At 45.0% G+C, this 14,869-nt stretch overlaps 1 protein-coding gene across 1 annotated transcript in view; it reads left to right on the forward strand.

Annotated features, from left to right (window-relative positions):
• LOC140189151 (neuroblast differentiation-associated protein AHNAK-like) overlaps nt 1-14,869 on the forward strand; it is a 75,141-nt gene that overhangs the window by 39,869 nt on the left and 20,403 nt on the right. Inside the window, exons 3-4 of the mRNA XM_072245849.1 lie at nt 7,421-7,574; nt 10,667-10,857. Of these exons, the coding sequence (XP_072101950.1) occupies nt 7,421-7,574; nt 10,667-10,857 (345 nt within the window). The remainder of the gene's footprint in view (nt 1-7,420; nt 7,575-10,666; nt 10,858-14,869) is intronic.

The following is a 14,869-nucleotide window of genomic DNA, read 5'->3' on the forward strand; positions in this document are numbered from 1 at the left end:
CTCGATGGGCTGAATGGCCTAATTCTGCTCCTATGTCTTATGGTCTAAATGCCTGTTAGGGGGAGAAATCTGTTAATTGCCCCTGTGTGCTGTTGTTGTAGAATTGCCTCCAGTGCTGTCATGACTTAATTGCACAGCTTTACCAAAACGGTTCCTCGATCTATGCCTTTTGACCCCTTTGCCTTCGTTGCCTGGGGAGTTTCAGCAATTCTTCCCAAATTCTGCCAGACCTAACAAGCGTGGGATCTTTTAGGAGCCCATGAATAATTGGAAACTTGTTGCCTCACGGCCGTTTAGCTTGAAATTTAGACAAGGGGACAGATGCAGAACGTATGAAGCTAAGGGAAGAGCCTCAGGGAAAGACAACGGCAAGGTGGTGATCTTTGCATAGTCTCGGTCATGAGAAAATCTGCCGATGCTGGAAATCCAGAGCAACACACCACAAAGTGCCTGAGGAACTCGGCAGGTCAGGCAGCCACGTCGTTTCGGGTCCAGACCCTTCATCAGGACTGGAAAGGAAAGGGGAGGAGTCAGAGTAAGAAGGTAGGGGGAGGGGAGGAAGATGTACAAGGTGGTAGGTGATAGGTGGAACTGGGAGGGGGAGGGGAGGAAGATGTACAAGGTGGTAGGTGATAGGTGGAACTGGGAGGGGGAGGGGAGGAAGAAGTACAAGGTGGTAGGTGATAGGTGGAACTGGGAGGGGGAGGGAGAGGAAGAAGTACAAGGCGGTAGATGATAGGTGGAACTGGGAGGGGGAGGGGAGGAGGAAGTACAAGGTGGTAGGTGATAGGTAAAACTGGGATAAGGGGAGGGGTGAAGCAAAGAGCTGGGAAGTTGGTTGGTAATAGAGATGAAGGGCTGGAGAAAGGGGGGATCTGATAGGAGAGGACAGAAGACAGTGGAAGAAAGGGAAAGGAAAGGAGTCGACATTTCGGGCTGAGACCCTTCTTCAGGACTGAGAGCCTGACACTTCTATACATAAGATAAGGCCAATTCCTGAGTTAAGCAAAGGACCAATTAAAAGATGCACAATCACAGCCATGTGTGTCATGTGCTGATGCTTAGTCAATGAGAAAGGAAATGTTGGTAACCTGTTATGTCACAGCTGAAACAAGAGGAAATCTGCAGATGCTGGAATTTCAAGCAACACGCATAAATGAGGTCAGTTAGTCCTGAGGAAGGGTCTCGGCCCGAAACGTCGACTGGACCTCTTCCTATAGATGCTGCCTGGCATGTAACAGCTATACCACCTTTTTGCCAGTAGGTGGAGGCAAACACCACATATCATGAAAATGCAGCCACGAGGAAATCTGCAGATGCTGGAAATTCAAGCAACACACACAAAAAATGCTGGTGGAACGCAGCAGGCCAGGCAGCATCTATAGGAAGAGGTACAGTCCACGTTTCGGGCCGGGACCCTTCGTCAGGATGAAGGGTCCCGGCCCGAAACATGGACTGTACCTCTTCCTATATCGTGAAAACTATGAGTTAGAAAATTGCGTGTTGGTAAAAGCTACAATTTTAGTCTGACATTAATTGAACTAATACTTTATTAAAAACATTTAAAAATAATTGATTCTAGCACACGTAGTAATGTAAACTCCTACAAAATGAAGTGGCTCTCCACATACCCATCGTTAGCTCTACCAGTGGCAACGTTTCAACATTCGGGTTTCAAGGAACCATTATTTTTCAGGACCTCACTTGGAAGAACCATATCTCCTTCATTAACACAAAGGCTCGGGAGACGATGTAGTTTTAGCAGCAGTTGGTAAAATCCCGTCTGCCCCAGGGCGTCCTGGTGCAATTCTACACTGCCAGCGTAGAAAGCATCCTCACATCAGCCATTAAAAGCAGGATCCCCTGGTGGCCACCCATTTCAGTGCTACTTCCCATTCCCGTTCCGACATGTCGGTCCACGGCCTCCTCTACCGCCGCGACAAGGCCATGATCGGGGTGGAGGAGCGACACCTTGTATTCCGCCTGGGCAGCCTCCAACCCGATGGAGGTTAGACTTGAGGAGGGTTAGACTATGAGGAGACTGTACTGTATTTGCTGGAATTCAGAAGGATGAGAGGAGATCTTATAGAAACACGTAATATTATGAAAGGGATGAATAAGATAGAGGCAGGAAAGCTGTTTCCACTGGTAGGTGAGACTAGAACCAGGGGACATGGCCTCAGGATTCAGGGCAGTAGATTTAGGACGGAGATGAGGAGGAACTGCTTTTCCCAGAGGGTGGTGAACCTGTGGAATTCTTTGCCCAGTGAAGCAGCGGAGGCTACCTCAGTAAATATATTTAAGACAAGGTTGGATAGATTTTTGCATAGTAGGGGAATTAAGGATTGTGGGGAAAAGGCAGATGGGTGGAGATGAGTCCGTGGTCAGATCAGCCGTTGGGGCAGGCTCGACGGGCCAGATGGCCGACTCCTGCTCCTATTTCTTGTGTTCTTATGGCATGAACATCGATTTCTCAAGCTTCTGATAATCGCACCCCCCCTTCACCATTCCCTTTACCCATTTCTCTCTCCCTCACCTGCCCATTACCTCCCTCTAGTGCTCCTCCCCCTTCCCTATCCTCCGAGCTCTTGCTCCAACCAACATACCACACCGTAGACAATCCCTGATACATATGAGTGTACTGTTAGCCTGCCGGTGGTGTAGTGGCACTCACTTTGAGGTGAGCAGTCCCAGGATGGGATCCGGCTGGCTCCTCGCACGCCGTCCCTCTGTGCTGGGTTGAGCGTCAAGCCAACAACTCGGCCTTGTGAGAAACAATTGCTAACAAAGCGGGCACGGTTACCGCCCACAAGGCGCGGAGAGGGAGAACAATTAATGAATCTGGTGAATAAGGTTGGTCTTTGATAAAAACTTTCATTTAACATGTGAGGAAGATTAACAAAGGGTAATTAGGTCTAATTATTCCTTACCTTTTTAAGAGTTGCTTTACTTAATCACGATGCTTGATATCGCGCGCATTTTTTGCCGACTTCTGTGCAACCATTTTCATTCTGCTTAGGAGTTCACGTTTATGATGAGAGAGCATGTCTTGAGGATAGGTTGAGTGAACTAGGGTTCCCCCCCCCCCCCCCTTTGGAGCGAAGGAGAATGAGAGACCGTCGGATATAGGAGCAGAATTAGGCCATTTGGCCCATTGAGTCTGCTCCGCCATTTCATCCCTGGTTGGAGTCCATCCAGTTTCAATGGGGTCACTCCTCATCATAGAACCCAACACAGAGCATGATAGGAAGTTATTCCTGCCTTTACAACTCCTCCCTTGGATGGTCAGACACCCTGCGCCAATAGGCTGGTCCTGGACTTATTTCCTGGCATAATTTACATATTACTATTTAACTATTTATGGTTTTATTACTATTTATTATTTATGGTGCAACTGTAACGAAAACCAATTTCCCCCGGGATCAATGAAGTATGTATGACTATGACTATGGCTGATCCATTTTCCCTCGCAGCCCTAATCTCCCGCCTTCTCCCTGTATCTCTTCAGTCAAGAATCCACCAACCTCTGCCTTAAATATGAGCAATAACTTGGCCTCCACAGCCGCCTGTGGCAACAAATTCCACAGATTCACGACTCCCTGGCTGAAGAATTTCCTCCTCATCTCCGTTCTAAAAGGACAGCCCTCTATTTTGGGGGCTGTGTCCTCTGGATTTAGACTCCCCCACCATAGGAAACGCCCTGTCCACACCCACTCTTTCGAGGCCTTTCAACATTTGATAGGTCTCAATGAGAGTCACCCCTCATTCTTCTGAGTTCCGGTGAATAGAGGCCCAGAGCCATCAAACGCTCTTCATATGACGTGATAGAGGTATACAAGGTGATAAGAGGCATAGATCAATTGGACATTGTTTTTCCCTGGAAGGTAAATAGTTAATATCAAAGGCATAATTTCAATGCCATTGGAGAAAGGTGTGGGGTGGTTTCTTACACAGCGAGTGGCGTTTGCTTAGAACACCCTGCCAGATGTGGTGATCACTGATCATCTCAGCTCGTATGCCACAATCTTGTCCTTCGGTCACTCCATGGGCTTATTCACGTCCACAGCCACTGGGTATCCTCAGAACAGGTTATACATAACACATTTTAATCGGAATGTATGCATCAAACGAGCCCAGTAATTCAAGTTATATCCCTGTAACAATATACCCTAATGGTCAGAATCAGGTTTAATATCACCAGCATATGTCATGAAATTTAACTTTGCAGCAGCAGTACAATGCAATACATAATAATAGAGAAAAAAATTGTGAATTACAGTAAGCATATTTATATTAAATAGTTAAGTAAGTTGTATAAAAATAGAAATTAAAAAAAATGAGGTAGAAATTGGATGGCAGAGGGGAAGAAACTATTCTTGAATTGTTGAGTGTGTGCCTTCAGGCTCCTGTACCTCATCCCTGATGGTAGCAGTGAGAAGAGGGCATGACCTGGGTGAGGGGGGCCCTTAATGTTGGACGCTGCCTTTCTAAGGCACTGCTCCTTGAAGATGTCCTGGATGCTACGGAGGCTGGTGCCCATGATGGAACTCCCTGCAGCTTACTTTGATCCTGTTAATAATGGCCCCCACCCCCAATACCAGACAGTGATGCAGCCAGCTTGAATGCTCTCCAAGGTACCTCTGTAGAAATTTACGAGTGGTTTTGGTGACATAACCATCAGAATTAATATCACTGGTGTATGTCGTGAAATTTGTTGTTTTGCGGCAGCAGTACTGTGCAATACACAAAAAACTATAAATTACAATAAGAAATGTATATAAAAAATAAAATTAAAGTAGTGCAAAGGGAGAGCGAAAATTATAGGTAGCATTCATGGGTTGGTTCATTGTTCATTCTGAAATCTCATGGCAAAGGGGACGAGCCATTCCTGAATCGTTGGGTGTGTGACTTCAGGTACCTGTACCTCCTCCCTGATGATAGTAGGTGGGGGTCCTTAATGATGGATGGTGCCTTTTTTGAGGCATTGTCTTTTGAAGATATCCTCGATGCTGATGAGACTAGTGCCCATGACAGAGCTGGCTCGCACTTGATTCTCTTGGCTAGAACTTTAGCTGCAGTTGAATTATTGTTTTACTTTAACATGCGGTTTCTGTTTACAAGTCAAATATCCTCGACAAGCTTCATTGAGTATTCTGGTGACCTATTGCGAGTTTTAAGCACAAACACAGCAAGGCCCCTTTGCTTTTGTGCTCTCTTTAGAAGTGTACTGTTTAATTTGTATTGCTTTTCGTTTCTCAAATCACCCGACACCTTTCCTTGTTGAACAATAAGGCAGGCAGCAGAATGTAGGAATATATCTGTAATCCTGAAGCCTTTATGAATGTGTAACTTTTGTAAAATGCAATGTAACAAAATGGAACCTATGAAATCCCAGAGTGCTTTGCTGGTTTGGATGGGAGGCTGACAAGTCTGTGTGTTTTATATTAGGAAGCGGTGCTTTTTTATGACAGGAGTTGTGTATTTTATGGTGGGGTGGGTGCTTTGACAACAGAGGTAAACAGGACACAGCTTCTAAAGAACAACTGTCAGAACAAGATAATGGAGGAATTCCAGGATTGAACGGCTTGTTGTACGAGGAGCATTTGATGATTCGGCCTGTATTCACTGGAATTTGGAACAATGAGGGGTGACCTCATTGAAACCTATTGAATGGTGAAAACACTTGATAGAGTGGATATGGAGAGGATGTTTCCTGTGGTGGGAGAGTCTAAGACCAGAGGACACAGCCTCAGAATAGAGAGGCCTCCTTTTAGAACAGAGATAAGGAGAAGGGATTTCTTTAGCCAATGAGTGGTGAATCAGTGGAATTCTTTGCCACGAGCACCTATGGAGGCCAAGTCTTTATGTATATTTAAGGCAGAGGTTGATAGATTCCTGATTGGTCAGGGCATGAAAGGATATAGGATTGGGCTGAGAGGAAAAGTGGTTCAGCCTTGATGAAATGGCAGAGCAGACTTGATGGGCCAAATGGCCTTATCCTGCACATATATCTTATGGTCTTATGGAATGGTATAAAATTGAGCAACCTAATTACTGTTCTCTGTAAAACATATGAAAGTGCTTTGTATGAATCATGAGATTGAAGCTATTTTCCAGACACTTGTCTGGAGATTGAACTTCCCTTGCAAGTAAAACAATAAATATGCCTATAGTTTGATCCACTCTGAATTTGTTGGAGTTTGTTTCTGTATATTAGAAGACTGAGCTGAGCAGTATACGATGAGAGGAAAAATTTTCCGGTACGATCGAGGGTCAGGCAGCATTTACACTCGGTGGCTACCTTATGAGGTACTTCCTGTACCTAATAAAGCAGCCACTGAGTGCATGTCTATGGTCTTCTGATTCCTACAGCCCATCCACTTCCAGGTTCGACATGTTGTGCGTTCAGAGATGCTTTTCTGCACACCGTTATAACGCGTGGTTATTTGAGGTACCGTTGCCTTCCAGTCATCTTGAGCCAGTCTGGACATTCTTCTCTGACCTGTCTCCTTAACAAGGCGTCTTCGCCCACATAACTGCTGCTCACTGGGTGTTGCTTTTTGCACCATTCCCTGTAAACTCTAGAGACTGTTGTGCATTAAAATCCCAGGAGATCAGCAATTTCTGAGATACTCAAAGCACCCTGTCTGGCACCAACAATCGTTCCAACAAAAAGTCACTGAGATCACATTTCTTCCCCATTCTGATGTTTGGTCTGAACAGCAACTGAACTTCTCCCCTCAGGCGGTGGTAACAACTTCTCCTTTCAGGCGGTGAGACTAATGAGTACCCTGGCACCCCCGAGGTCTCATCACTAGGAAAGCGAGCTGTTCACTGTTTTACCTGTGGTGCACCATACTTGCCTTTTGAATTATATTTTATCAGCTTATTTTTGGTAGTATTTTAGTTTGTGTGCTGTGTGTGTGATGTCTGTTTTGTGGACCCAGCATGATCTGGAGGAAGGCTGTTCCGTTTGGCGGTTAATATGTTCAGTCAAGTGACATTAAACTTGATGGGAGTTCATTGAGACCCTCTCTCTCTGCTCGCCCTCTACAGTCTCTGCTAGTCACTGACATTTCAACTATGCATTCCTCCAGACCTGCTACCACAGCTATAGGTCCTTCCTGGGAACCTGCCTCTGCCTAAACTCACCTGGACTCACCTGTCACCTTGTACGTCTTCCTCTTTCCCCACAGTCTTATTCTGATTCCTTCCTTTCCAGTCCTGATGAAGGGTCTTGGCCCAAAACGTTGACTGTTTATTCCTCTCCATAGATGCTGCCGGATCTGCTGTGTTACTCTGGATTTCCAGCATCTGCAGGAGCTCCTATGCCTGATGCCAGCCGTATCTTCCCAGTCAGGACTTTTCTCCGCAGTGCACGAGTAGTTAACTGATACTGTGTGCCGTCTTGTTTCCGCAGATGGCTAAAAAAGACGATGATCTGGATGTCTTGCTCCCGAACTGGTCGGGAGCTGCTGCACACGGGTTCACCATAAGTGGTAGTGACGATGGGATCTTCATCAAGGACGTGATAGAGAATTCGCCAGCTGGGAAGAGTGGAGTGATGAAAGAAGGTATGGTCATAGAGTCATCAGACACCACCGCACAGAATCAGGCCCTTCGGCCCATCTAGTCCATGCGAAACTATTATTCTGCTTAGTCCCATCGACCTGCACCCAGCCCAAAGCCCTCCATACCCCTCCCATCCAAAGATTCAAAGTACATGTATTATCAAAGTGTGTACGTAGTATGCAACCCTGAGATGCATCTTCCCCACATCAGACACGAAACAAAGAAAAACTATGGAGCCCATTTGAAGAAAAACACCAACCCGCCCTTCCACGCGCTAAAGAAAAAAATTGCGCAAACGGCAGAAAAAAAAGCGAGGGAAAAACACAGAATACAAAATACCAACCCACAGAGTCATCAAGCGTCACGTCACATTCAGCTCAGCTCAGCCCAACCCAATCTTACATTATCCGCTGGCCGCCCCGATCAAAATCGCACAAAACAGCAACGAGAGAAACAGCGACCAGAAACACATCATAATGTGAACCACAGAGTGCCTATCCAAACTTCTCTTAAACATAGAAATCAAATCCGCATCTACCACTTGCACTGGCGTTTAGAGCAGCAACGAGGTCCTCCATCTCTGGCATTGCTTTCTTTCTTTTTAAATCTTTTTATTGAATTAGTACACAAAAGGTAAACCATATCGGCACTGATACACCGTTGCAATATAACTCTACAAGAGATATTAATACACAAAAAGAAGTTAATACAAACAGTGCAGTTTAGATATAAAATAACAAGGTAATATAATAGTATACTAATTTTCATATATGTCAATAAGGAAAAAAAAAACAAAAGAAACCCCACCGTGCAACTAATCTAAAAAGCAAAGCAAAGCAATGGGCTGACTAGGTATCAAGTAGAGTTAAACAACTTAAAACAATCACGTCCTCAAACCCGACCTCCATTAAAAACAGTTAAAAAGCAAGAAGGGAATGTAAATATGGCCAGAGAAAGAAAAAAAGTTACATGCAATGAAAATGTTGAATAAAAGATCTCCAGGTCTGTTCAAATTTAACTGAAGAATCATAAAGATTACTTCCAATTTTCTCCAAATTTAAACATAGTTTCGTCTGGGAAAACCAAAAGAACATAGTTGGAGCGTTAATCTCCTTCCAATGTTGTAAAATACATCTTTACGCCATTAAAGTAAGAAATGCAATCAATCTACGGGCTGAAGGGGAAAGATTGCTGGAAATTTTAGGTAATCCAAAGATAGCAGTAATAGGATGGGGAGAGATATTTATATTCAATACCTTTGAAATAATATTAAAAATGTCTTTCCAAAAAGTTTTCAAAGTAGGGCAAGACCAAAACATATGAGTTAAGGAAGCTATCTCCCCGTGACATCTGTCACTAAGAGGGTTAATATGAGAATAAAAACGAGCTAATTTATCTTTAGACATATGTGCTCTATGGACAACTTTAAATTGAATTAGGGAATGTTTAGAAATCTCTGGTGGGGTTCGGGGCTTCCCTCATCGTGTCAGTAGCTTCCTCTCGGTTTTCACTCCTGTCAGCCGTGCAAGTCCCGGTTGGAGCCTCAGGAATACCGTCACACTCAGATGGAGAATGAATGAACAATTTTGTTTGACCAGTCAGGGTCGTTAGCCCTGAACCTGGTGCACTCTTAGTCTGGCCTTGACCCTTTGACCTGTTTGGCATGGGCGACCCTACCAAGAGCCAAAGCACAAAGCCCGGACTCCAGCTCTCTGGGTTATTAAGGCAGGCAAGCCTCCAAACCCAACGACAAGGTTGTGGTCCTCTTGGAGGAGACATAAAAGCCAGCATTCTATTAACCTTTTTGATTAGTTTTCAATCTTTTGATCTGTTTTTTTTTTAATATGTCGTCCTTTAGGCAGTGTCATCAAATGTGAATACATAAATTTTCAATCCATCTTCTACTTAGGGAATAGTTTGTAGCATTAGCAGATCCTTATAAACACAGTCCCTTCCTGCTTAGTATCTACTGCCCTTGACTCCTATCGAATCAGGTTTCCCAATCAGGTCAATAATGTACCTTAAGCTCTGTGAGGTTGGGAGGTCAAAGCCCTGAAAATGACAGAACTAAAAGGAACTATAAATCAGAATCAGATCACTGGCATATGTCGTGAGACTTGTTGACTTTTGCGGCAGCAGTACACTGAGAAACAAATCGCAAATTGCGGAAATAAGTGTGGGCATGTGGCCAAGTGGTTAAAGCATTGGACTAGCGACCTGAAGGTCGTGAGTTCGAGCCCCAGCCGAAGCAACGTGTTGTGTCCTTGAGCAAGGCACTTAATCACACATTGCTCCGCGATGACACTGGTGCCAAGCTGTATGGGTCCTAATGCCCTTCCCTTGGACAACATTGGTGTCATGGAGAGGGGGGACTTGCAGCATGGGCAACTGCCGGTCTTCCATACAACCTTGGCCAGGCCTGCGCCTTGGAGAGTGAAGACTTTCCAGGCGCAGATCCATGGTCTCGGAAGACTAGCGGATGCCTTTATTATAAGTAGTGCGAAAACAGAAATAAAAGTAGTAAGGTAATGTTCATGGGTTCAATGTCCATTTAGAAATCGGATAAATCAGACGGCAGAGGGGAAGAAGCTGTTCCTGAATCATTGAGTGTGTGCCTCCAGGCTTCTGTACCTCTTCCCTGACAGTAATAATGAGAAGAGGGCATGTCCTGGGTGATGGGGGTCCTTAATGATGGACACCACCTTTTTGAGACACCACTGCTTGAAGATCTCCTGGACACTATGAACCTATGATGCAACTGACTAAGTTTACCCTCTGCAACTGACTTCGATCCTGTGCAGTGGCCCCCCTGCCCTAGACCAGGTGGCGATGCAGCCAAAATTCAAAGTAAATGTTGTTATCAGTGTATGTACATGTCACCACCTACAACCCTGAGGTTCATTTTCCTGTGGGCATACTTAGTAAACAAGATCAACAAAGGTTCAACTAGACTACAGAGGTGGTGAGGGTCTCTGATGATGGATGCTGCTTTCCTACGGCAGCATTTCATGTAGATGTGCTCAGTGGTTGGGAGGGCTTTACCTGTGATGTGCTGTACTTGTATAAATACAAGTTCTTACACTCTTCTGTCTAGGTGACCAAATCGTAAGTGCAACTATTTACTTTGATGAAATGGGATATGAAGAAGCACAGAAAATACTACAGACAGTGGATCGACACACAGTGGGACTGAAGTTACATCGGAAAGGGGAGAGGCTTTCTCCCGGGGGAAGTTATTCCTGGGACCCAGAACGATATGGGGCCACAAGTCCGGATGCTGTATTGGTATGTGCACTGGAGTATCGCATAAAGGTTTTGTTTTGTGGTTTGCAGTTGCTAGATGACACTGTCTGTACGTTACAGAGTATCACACACAAAGTGCAGGAAGGGTATCGGCCCGAAATGTCGACTCTTTTATTCCTCTCCTGACCGGCTGAGTTCCTCCTGCGTTTGTGAGTCTGTGTCTGTTGCTCTGGATTACAAGCACCTGCAGAATCTCTTGTGTACATTACAGAAACGCTTTGAGGAGCAGCAATCGGAAATATTCCAAAACTAATAGCAATTTAGATGATGGAAGGCTAAAATGGCAAGTGTTCATATTCCAAATTGAAACACGTACACTGACTGGGCACGGGTATGCAAGCATGGTTGGGTTTGGCTGCGAGGGCGTCCACACTTGCATGGCAAATGCTGTAGACACTGGAAGTCGAAAATAAAAAGCAGGAAATGGAAATAAATGTGGCAGGTTAGGCAGGATTTGTGAACCTAAAACTCCTCTGTCTGCAAATGCTGCCTGATCTGTTAGATACTATTCTGTTTTTGTCCCACAGTGATAAACTGCTTAGTCAACAGCTGAAAGACAAAAGATTAGCTTGCAGGGTTGAAAAATGGCAGGTGGAATTTAGTGGAGACAAGTGCAAGGTGTTGTATTTGGTAGGTCCAACCAGGGTAGATCTTAGACAGTGAGTGGTAAGGGACTGAGGAACAAAGGGATCTGCGAACGCAGGTCCGTAATTCATTGAAGGTGGTGTCACAGGTGGATCGGGTCATAAAGGAAGCTTTTCGGCACATTGGCCTTCATAAATCAAAGTATTGAGTACAGGAGATGGGATGTTACGTTGAAGCTGCGTAAGATGTCAGTGAGGTCTAATTTGGAGTATTGTGTGCCTACCTACGGGAAAGATGTAAATATGGTCCAAAAGAGTACAGAGAAAATTACAAAGGTGTTGCCGGATCTGGAGGACCTGAGTTATGAGGAAAGATTGAATAGGAATAGGAAACATTAGTCCTTGGAATGTAGGAGAGGAGACTTGATAGAGATATACAAAATTAAGAGGAGTATAGACAGGGTAAATGCAAGCAGGCTTTTTCCACTGAGGTTGGATGGGGCTTACAAGTAGAGGTTGTGGGTTAAGGGTGAAAGGTGAAAGGTTTAAGGGGAATATGAGGGGAAACATCTTCACTCAGAGGGTTGTAAGAGTATGCAATAAGCTGCTCACTCAAATGGTGCATGTGAGCTCAATTTCAATTTTTAAGAGAAGTTTGAATAGGTACATGGATGGTAGGGGTGTGGAGGGTGATGGTGTGGGTGCAGGCCAATAGGAGAAGGCAGTTTAAATGGTTCAGCATGGACTAGGTGGGCTGAAGGGCCTGTTTTATGACTCTAACTTGTGCCTTGAACTAGTTAAAAGATGGTCAGTCATAAAGGGGCGTAGTCTCTTGTCGAAAGACAGGAAGGGAGAAAAATCTGAGGTAAGTAATAGATGGAACAGAGGCACACACCAAATACTGCAGGAACTCAGCAGGCCAGGCATCTATGGAAAGAGTAAACAGTGGACGTCTCAGGCCAAAACTATCTGTCCTGCTGAAGGGTTTCGGCCCAAAACACCGACAATACTCTTTTCCATAGGTGCTGCCTGGCCTGCTGAGTTCCTCCAGCATTTTGTGTGTAGCTCAGATTTCCAGCACCTGCAGATTTTCTCTTGTTTGTGATGGAATAGAGAGCAAATTTAATGGCAAAACCCTCATCTGGAGGTTTTGATTGCACGATGCCCTAATTCAAATCCATAAATTCGAACTTAAATGTTTCTGCTCCAAAATTTATAACCCATCTCTAACATAGCTGATTGTTACAGAAACAGCTTGAGTAATGACTAGTTATTTTAACTTATTCTTTGTTTTGCAAGGATGGGTTGTGTGAACTAGGACCGTCTCCTTGGAGCGAAGGAGGATGAGAGGTGACTTGATAGAGGTGTACAAGATGGCAAGAGGCATAGATCAGAGACTTTTCCCTAAGGCAGAAAAAGCTAATACCAGGGTCATAATTTTAAGGTGTTTGGAAGAAAGTGTGGGGGGAGGGATATCAGAGGTAGGTATTTTACACAGTGCCTTGTGAGTGAATGCAGCACCCTGCCAGAGATATTGTTGGAGGTAGATCCATTAGGGACATTAAATAGGCACATGGATGATAGAGCAATGGAGTATTATGAAGGAGAAAAGAGTTAGATTGGTCTTAAGCAACACACATCAAAGTTGCTAGTGAACGCAGCAGGCCAGGCAGCATCTCTAGGAAGAGGTACAGTCGACGTTTCGGGCCGAGACCCTTCGTCAGGACTAACTGAAGGAAGAGTTAGTAAGAGATTTGGAAGTGGGAGGGGGAGGAGGAGATCTGAAATGATAGGAGAAGACAGGAGGGGGAGGGATGGAGCCAAGAGCTGGACAGTTGATTGGCAAAAGGGATATGAGAGGATCATGGGACAGGAGGCCCGGGGGAAAGACAAGGTGGGGGGGGACCAGAGGATGGGCAAGGGGTATAGTCAGAGGGACAGAGGGAGAAAAAGGAGAGAGAGATAAAGAATGTGTGTATATAAATAAATAACAGATGGGGTACGAGGGGGAGGTGGGGCATTAGCGGAAGTTAGAGAAGTCGATGTTCATGCCATCAGGTTGGAGGCTACCCAGACGGAATATAAGGTGTTGTTCCTCCAACCTGAATGTGGCTTCATCCTTACAGTAGAGGAGGCCGTGGATAGACATGTCAGAATGGGAATGGGATGTGGAATTAGAGTGTGTGGCCACTGGGAGAGTTTTAAGATTGGTCTTAAGAGTAGGTTAAAATGTCAGCAGAACACTGTGGGCTGAAGGGCCTGCACTATGCTGTAGACCATGAGACATGGGAGCACAATTAGGCCATTTGGCCTATTGAATCTGTCCTGCCAATCACTGCTAATTTATTATCTCTCTCAACATCATTATCCTGCCTTTTCCCCTATGTTCTATCCTTATGAACAAATTTTCTCCCTACAATCTATGGCTTCTGTCTCTTACTCAGTGGCAACTTTTCACAAATAAATAGCAGCAGAACAATTCACTTGGGAAAGGTCACACTTCACCTGGGAAAGGGCACACTTCACCTGGGAAAGGTCACATTTCACCTGGAAAAGGTCACATTTCACCTGGGAAAGGGCACACTTCACCTGGGAAAGGGCACATTTCATGTGGAAAAGGTCAAGCTTCACCTGGAAAATGTCACACTTCGTCTGAGAAAGGTGATATTTCACCAAGACAATATCACAGGAATATGGATGCCTAGCGGCAGGGAAGAGCTGTCTGAAATTACGGCAGAATGTTTCAAGAAGCTATCTGAGTGTCAACAAACGTAGCCAGAAACCGGGGTGCAAAAGGAGAGTTTATTGTGAAGGACTTCAAAGACATTGCCATAACGCATGGAGTGCTCCCTTAGATTGGGAGTCACATCAGTTGAAATTGTACACAAAGCAAGTGTATTGGTTAGTTATTTTCATTTAGAGACAAGCATGGTGACAGGCCTTCCCAGTCCAATGGACCCACGCCACCCAATTACACCCACGTAACCAGTTAACCTACTGACACGTACATCTTTAGGCTGTGGGAGGAAACTGGAGCACCTGGAGGAAACCTACGTGGTCATGGGGAGAACGTACAAACTCCTTACAGACAGTGGTGGAATTGAACCTGGGTCACTGGAACTGTAATACAGACACGGAGGAGGATTTCTACAACAGATTAGCTAATAAAACAAAGATTAGCTCGTCCTGTCACATGAGCATCGAAAAATACAGTAAAATGCATTATTTGCGTAAACGGCCAACACAGATCGAGGATGAGCTGGGGCAGCCTGCATGTGTAGCAGTGTTTCCTTTGCTAACCTAGCAAGCCCACAACTCATTAACCCTAACCTGTATGTCTTTGAAATGTGGGAGGAAACTGGAGCACCCAGAGGAAACCCACATGGTCATGGGGAGATCGTACAAACGTC

This window comes from Mobula birostris, chromosome 28 (assembly GCF_030028105.1).
Source record: "Mobula birostris isolate sMobBir1 chromosome 28, sMobBir1.hap1, whole genome shotgun sequence".
Lineage (NCBI taxonomy): Eukaryota > Metazoa > Chordata > Chondrichthyes > Myliobatiformes > Myliobatidae > Mobula > Mobula birostris.